Raw genomic sequence first — 7,475 nt, 5'->3', positions numbered from 1 at the left:
CTGTGGGCAGCCCAAGAAACACAACCGAAGGGAAGCCTTCAGTGCAATTTCGTTTCTTAATACAGCATGACATATCAAGATACTACCTTGTGTTCAGAACTGCATCATTTTTAGCCAGTCATACTAACTTCCTTATGTTGTACGACAGCCAGTATTCGTCTTACTCAAGAGTTGACCCATTGAACTCAGTTTGCTTTCTAATGAAGCCCAGCTCAGTGCAGATTTTGCCTGCAGGCCATACTATTTAAATTTACCATCTTCCTGTTGAAAAGTGTATCACAATGGGATTAAGTTCCATTAGAAACAAATTTTAAGAAACTAGTTCTTTACAAGAACTTGTGAGTGGGCTCATCAACCTTTTCATAGAATCAGAATTGTAGAGGTGGAAGGAATTCTGAGGGTCATCTAGTGCAACCCTCTGTGATGCAGGAATCTCAGCTGAAGCATTCATGACAGATGGCCATCCAACATCTGCTTAAAAACCTCCCATTCTTTTTTTCATTTTGCTATTGTTATTCTTTTGCTTTTTAAAAAACTCTTAATAGTATGTTGATAAAAGTAACAGGTTGGTTACCAAAATTGTAGGTATATAAAATGAACTCTAGTTTTAAAAATGAAGATAAAATACCTTTATTGGGGACCAGCTTAAGTATCACAAAAGTGTGAAACTTCCAAATGTTCTCATCAGGCAAGGTATCACACAAGTAACTTAATCAAAAATTTAAATGGCTAAAGACTACCATGTTTCTCCCTCATCCAGGAGCAACCATTGCTTCTTTATTCCGGAATCGTATGTATGTACAGCTGACATATTCGTTTATTTTCTCACCCCCTTTTAATAACTTCTTGCCTAATGAAAAACAGAAGCCTGGTTAGTCACATAAAAGTATTGCCCAACTGGATTTTGGAGTTTTTTAAGGGCTCGACATAGCTTCCTTAGCTTTTTTATATACATATTCTGATTAATATTTCAGGCGGCCATAATGGTAGCTGAAGGTGATAAAAATTAGGGATGACACTTGAATTTTCTGAGAAATGAAATAGCCCTTTTGTGGAATGGGGAATAATACACACACAACAGTATGTCAATTAAAAAAAATATTTAATGCTGCCAAAAGTATAAAAAATACAATAAGAATGGCAGTACAAAGTATTTTCTAATGTGATCTCTTACATCTCTCTACAGTTAATACAAGCATAAAACACTTAAGACAAATTTCATTTTGCAAAGTCTTTTGCTGGTGATGTACTTCATTCCCTGGTTGTTTACGTTGTAAACAGATAGTTATGAGGCCACTTGTGTATTGCTCAGACCTCAGTTTTGTTCCTGAAGAGGGGTCATGTCCTGCTTTGCATGCCAAAAGTATATAATTTTTAGCTGCAGAATATTCACAAGTCTTGGAGATCTAGGTGTCGGTCACTCTCGGCCTAAAGACACACAATGTAAAAGAGTCACAGATTCAGTACAAACAGAAGTATACTGCTAAGAGGTATTACAGTTTTACTGCAATTGTAAGTTGAAATATTTTTTGAAAGTCATGAAGGCCTTTTTGATACTGAGTGGTTACTGCAACAGGTGTATCCTTCCTACCATGGATAAAATGTCTTTGAACTAGTTATGAGAAAGGCACTGGGAACATTCATGCTCCAATTAAGGACCTTTTGAATTAGGAGGGGAAAAATACAAAAATGCACTTTGATTAAAAGGAAAGTACATTGTACGATGAGTACAATTTTGTTGCATTTGACTCCCCTGAAAATTTCACTACCTTTAGAACTAAAACGAAAAGCTTAAAACTAATGTTAAGTGAGGATACAAGAGAAAACATGGAGAATCAAGATGGTAACCACTGCATTTCAACTGAGTGCAATATTTTTGAAAAAAAAGTTTTAATATGTTGGATAAACTAGGAATTGACAAAGGCTTTTAGAGTATTTTGAACAAGCTTGCTTTAGTCAGAAATGCAAACCTTCCATTATGTATCTAATAATCAGTTTGATGGGCAAAAAAGTTAACCCAAAATCTAGCTTTCTATTTGCACAAGGTTCTCAGTCCTTTTATCATATGGGAACTGCCAACAAAGTAAAACAAATGTTTGGACAGATGAACCTCAAAGATGATTGCACCAAAGTGGTATTGAGACAGACCCAGGACAACTCAGGTACGAACTGAAAAAGCAGTGGAAGACACAAACCCAAAAAACACAGGAAAGAGGGCAAGTGAGTCAGGAATTCCAGTTTTGTCGGGTTGCTTCCCATATCAAGAAAGAACCAACATCATTTCCCTCTCCAGCAAGATGGCCACCCTCCCAAATACTAGTCAGGCTTACTCTTTCCTGAATAATATATTGTCTTTCTCTATTATAACCCAACACCTATCAACTACAAAAGTGACTTGTGTGATATTCACTATTAAGGCTTTGCTCATTTTCTCCACACAAACCACTGTAACATTGTATAGACATGTACAATGCTTTTTTTCTGGGGGTATGCAGGGGTACGCATACCCCTAAACATTTTGTGAATCTAAGTTTGGCCTCATTGAGGGGCAGTGTTTCAATATGAGTAGGAAAATGAGAGTACCCCTAAACATTTTTTAGAAAAAAAGCACTGGATATATGTAGACATATAGTTATATAAATAAAATTATATATATGAATAGTTTTATAATACATATAGTGTGTATGTGTATGGATTTGCATGTATTCATCTATAATGAAAACTGCACAGAAAATATTCTGAAATATTTATTAAAATACGATAGAACCAGTTGCAACAACTATTTTGATCATGAATAAAATTGCTTATAAATGAATATGGTGAAGATATTAAGGAGCAAGGACAATATAATATGCTTCATAAAATGCTGCCAAGAGCAAAAAATGAAGTTACTTCTGAGGGAAAGGGAGGGCACAGCTCAATAGTTTAATGTAAGTGTTGTAACAGACATCTCCTTGGCATCTCCAGGTAGGGCTTGGAAATACTTATATCCCAAACCCCAATAGTACTACTAAGCTGGACAGACCAATAATTTGACTCACTGAGGCAGATGCCTATAAGACCTGGGTATGTATTGAACAGTAAGATGGAAAAAGTACCACCATTCTTTACATGCACACAAGCTTTCAAGAGTGCCTAAATGTGAGTTTGAAAGTGGCAATTTAATCCAGAAATGAAATACATTTCCATCTTCTATTGTGCATTTGGTTTCTTGGAAAAGAAAAAGTCCATTTACATAGAAATCCTGACATTCTGATCAGTACCTTTTTGATGTTCAAGCTTCAAAATACTCCCTCTATTAACATTTAATAATCCATAAGGGAAATAACAGTAAGAATGGAGAAAAATGTATTTCAAGAGTTCCTTGATTTAGTTCTACCTTGAGTTTGATTTTGTTTAATCTTGAGTTTCCTTTTATGCTGTACTGGATCAAAAAGCTTACTACACTTCAAAACTCTCCAAACATATGGTGCCACCCATTTGTTCAGGATTAGAATTTATAAGATCCTTAGAACACTTATAGTAACTCAGTTATCCTAAAATTGCATAATTCCTCTCCCCACAATGAAAAACAAAAGACCTGGGATTAAGAGTTTTGTATTTTTTTGGCCCTGATTTATGTCTCTAATACATCTATGAGAATGGTGGGCGGAATAAGCTTCACATTTCCTTAAAATCCTGTGTCCTAAACTGTAAAAATGTTTGATAATATTGTGTCCATATCAGAGTATTGTAGTTCAATTGTCTTAAGTATTCTGTTGGTGCTGAGATTCATAAACGTGCCATTTCACTGTCAAAAAGTAGCTCTACTGTTATTTCCACTATCTCATATATACCCACTATCCATAGGCCAACATATAAGAAAAAGAGTATTTCCATTTCCTTTCTTGGAGAAAACATTCATATTATGGGCTATTTATTTGTTTCCAGCTGCAACACTTAATATGGCCTACATTTTTTCTTTTCAGAAAATATGACCAAGTTTGTCACATGCTGTTTACAACCACTATAAAAGATACTAAAATATTTCAAGGAATAGGAGTCAAATCAAGTGAGACACACAAAAAAGTTTTCACATTTAATGGAATGTTTGAACTTTAAACACAAGCTATGGCTTCCAACAGTAGCTGCAGTCTTAACACAAACTTCCCTTCAAAAAGAGTCTGTTTGAGATATTGAAGCTCTCAGTAGTCTTATAAAAATTAAACATTTTCAAGTTTTAAATAAAAGGTAACTACAAGCATAAATACATGAATGCAACTTACAGAGTAGAAACTGAGAAGCAGCCCCTATTTGCTTAACACCAAATACCTCAAAAGGGCAATTCACTAAATCACTAAGTTGGGGTGGTGATATCAGTAAATTTCCAAACCACTCTTGAAATGTTGGGGATGGATGACCGATAACTAATGCATACTCTTTCTGTCAGAGAAGTTTGTACAAATGTAGTTTTTTAAAAATACAGTTATCTACAAAAAAAGATTAAATAGAGTTACAAAATTTATTCTAAGTCTGGATAGTATAAATGGTTGATGGTATATAATACACACACACACACAAATGTAACTGTTTTGCATTCAGAGTATGACACCACACTGTTTATTGCTTCTATCCAGTTATGAGAGTTGATAAAGCCTTGGCAATTGAGTCTACTACATCTAGTGGACTATCATTTTATGCAATATATACATGGTTGCTGAAAGTATGCATTAGTTTGCCTCATGAGTGTGGATGGGTGTGGCTCTGGACTCAGAATAATTGTCCAAATGCCTACTTCAGGCGCAGCCACACCCTCCCTGAAGAAGCAGGTTTCTCCTGGATCCATTTTGGTCACTAAAGACCTAGGTGACTTCAGTGGCTAGGAGTGCCTTTTATCAGCTTTGGCTGGTAAGACATTTATGGCTGTTTCTAGATTGGGATAATCTGACCACTGTCATCAATGAGCTGCTAACCTCCTGACTGGATTACATGACGCTCGCCCGGAAGCTGCAGGAAGTGCAAAATGTGGCAGCTTGACTGCTTTCTGGTGCAGACTATCATAGTCATGCCACTGCTGAAAACTGCAATGGCTACAAATTAGGTACCAGGCTAAGTTGAAGGCACTGGTACTGGTGTGCAAAGCCCTACACAGTTTGGGTATATAAGGAGTTAGGCGATCCTTTAGGCATCAGGATGCCTAAAGGATCGTCTAACTCCTTATATACCCAGACAAGAACTGTAAAAGAGCCTGTTGCAGAAACCACCTTTTTCAGGAGGTTTTTTCCATACAATATATGAATTGGGTCTTTAGGATGGTGACACCCTTCGGAATTCCCTATTAGACAGTTGCTATCCTGTCTTTTAGCCCCTACTGAACCCGCCCCCTTCCCCCGGTCTCAACAAGTTCAACAAGTGGAGACCTTTTCCCAGTCTGCCTCTGAGTACTATTTCTCACTATTTTATATATAAAATTGTTTTAAATGTGGGCAGTTTTATGTAAGGAGTTGCATTTACTATGGAACTATTTTTTTTATTTTACAGTTGTAACTGCTTTCTTTTATATTTGCGTATTTTGTTGATGTAACCCACCCCACTGCGGGGTCTTAAGGTAAAGGGCAGGTAAGAAATCCAATAAATAAATAAATAAAATTTATGTCAGGTAGCAATTTGGTTCCATAAGTACCTAAAGCAAAGAGTCCAGCCACAGTGACTAGTGATCAGGTTACTTCATGTGTTATGCATTACAAGATTACTGCATCGATTGCAGTTATATTCTCACTTGTTCTGTCAACTGCAGCAGCAGTCTTGCACCTAGAAATAGTTGCTAGGTTCCCCTCAAATCAGTGGGACCGATTTAAGCTTTATATTACTAGATGCATGATTGCAGAAGCACTCACTTACATGAGAGCACCTTGGAAGTACAATTTCCAGCAAGAATAAACTCCAATGAAAATGGCTGAACCAAACCCAATCTTAGTGAGAATAGGTTTCCAATATAACCACCTTTTCCTTTTTCGTTCAGCCTCACTCAGCTTATGCTTCATCTGCTGCACCATCTGTGCTGTGTTAGCTTTCCTGTCGTCTCTTAGCCGTTTCCGAACAGCCCTAGAAAGGAAAACAAAAAATGATAAGGTATAGTCACAGATTTTTAATCCACTTTGATTTAACAGTGCATGACAGGTAGCAACATTTAAAACACATCAATTAAAAAACCCCAGAAGAAACAGTATTGCTTATGTTTGTTAAATACAAAATTGAACGACGGCAGCTTAAACCTGGCCACAAATATCTAATCCTATTAAGAAGGTCTTCTTGGAAGATCATCAGGCTGACAAGCTTCCAAGGGAAGAGTTCTGTAAGTGGGCAAGAGGAAACCCATCAAGATGTAGGTACATTACACATGCACACACATACTGAACAAATGTATGATTCCCACCCTCCATTGCTACCTGTGTGCATCATTTACAAGTAAAATATATGATTTAAAGATTTGGCACTTCTAAAGGGTGTCCACTGTTGAGGAAGCACTCCAAAAGATAAATGGCCAAGCTTCTGAAGAAACCTCCAAATCTGTCATTTTTTTAAAATAAAAAAGCGCTTATGCCCACTTTTATGCTTCAGCCCCTAAAGGGTTGATCACTGCAGCTGCTGATCTAGTGTACAGGTTGAATCCTGTTTCTTGAATTTATCTGGAAATGAAACCCAGTACTGTATAGAAAATAGAGAGTGCCCCCAGTGACTGACAGTAAACTATGGGAGGGAAAAAAATCAGTTTATGTATCAAGTTATGCTACTAAGGTGGAGAGGGAGAGGGAGAAAGGGAGAAAATGCATTCTGAACTGTTGAGCTGGGTTTTGATATTCAAGGTAATATACTGCAGTTGCATAAGTACTATGTTCTGCACGTAGATAATATGGATCTAGTATTTCTTCTGCGTGCAACGTGATCTCTAACAATTCCTCCTTCCATTTGTGGCTCCCTGCCATAACTTATTCCAAGGGTCCACCAATTATGATGGACAGATTATCAAGACACGGAGGGGATTGCAGAGGGAGAAGGTAACAGGCAGGCCTTCTCCATTAACCTGATATTCAAAGAAGGAATGTTAAGGATGCAAGCCTTTATGCTTTCATACTAATTCACATAGCTGGCGAATAGATGCATTGGGACATGTACATCACTAACATCATGAAACAGGTGATGTCCTTTATATATATGTATGCCCACTTTCTACACTCCTTAAGGAGGAAGGATGTGATGTATATATGATGTATATATACACTCCTTAAGGAGGAAGGATGTGATGTATATATGCATATACTCCATTGCTTAGTGTTCCATCTGCACCAAGCAGAACACAGTCAAGGTATCCTTCCCACTTCTTTGCTTGCTTCTTCTGTACATGTGATCTGAAGCAAGGGCTTAACTTGACAAACACTGTCATCGTTTCAGATTGCACTACTACACACATCAGATCATGATAAAGACCTAGAAGT

General features: G+C 37.1%; 1 protein-coding gene across 2 annotated transcripts in view; it reads right to left on the bottom strand.

Annotated features, from left to right (window-relative positions):
• Window positions 1–1,085: 1,085 nt before the first annotated feature.
• PTPN2 (protein tyrosine phosphatase non-receptor type 2) overlaps window positions 1,086–7,475 on the bottom strand; it is a 32,704-nt gene continuing 26,314 nt past the window's right edge. The window contains exons 9-10 of one of the 2 annotated variants that reach the window (XM_083622639.1): window positions 5,983–6,084; window positions 1,086–1,428 (exon numbers count right to left, since the gene is read on the bottom strand). In XM_083622639.1, coding sequence (XP_083478765.1) covers window positions 1,407–1,428; window positions 5,983–6,084 — 124 coding nt within the window. In that variant the 3' untranslated portion in view covers window positions 1,086–1,406. Of the gene's footprint in view, window positions 1,429–5,880; window positions 6,085–7,475 lie in introns of both variants that reach the window. The other variant, XM_083622638.1, reaches the window with a different exon arrangement.

Source organism: Podarcis filfolensis (genome assembly GCF_964270895.1).
Source record: "Podarcis filfolensis genome assembly, chromosome: 7".
Lineage (NCBI taxonomy): Eukaryota > Metazoa > Chordata > Lepidosauria > Squamata > Lacertidae > Podarcis > Podarcis filfolensis.
Note: the sequence above shows the minus strand (reverse complement) of the source record. Positions and strands in the feature narration are given on the sequence as shown.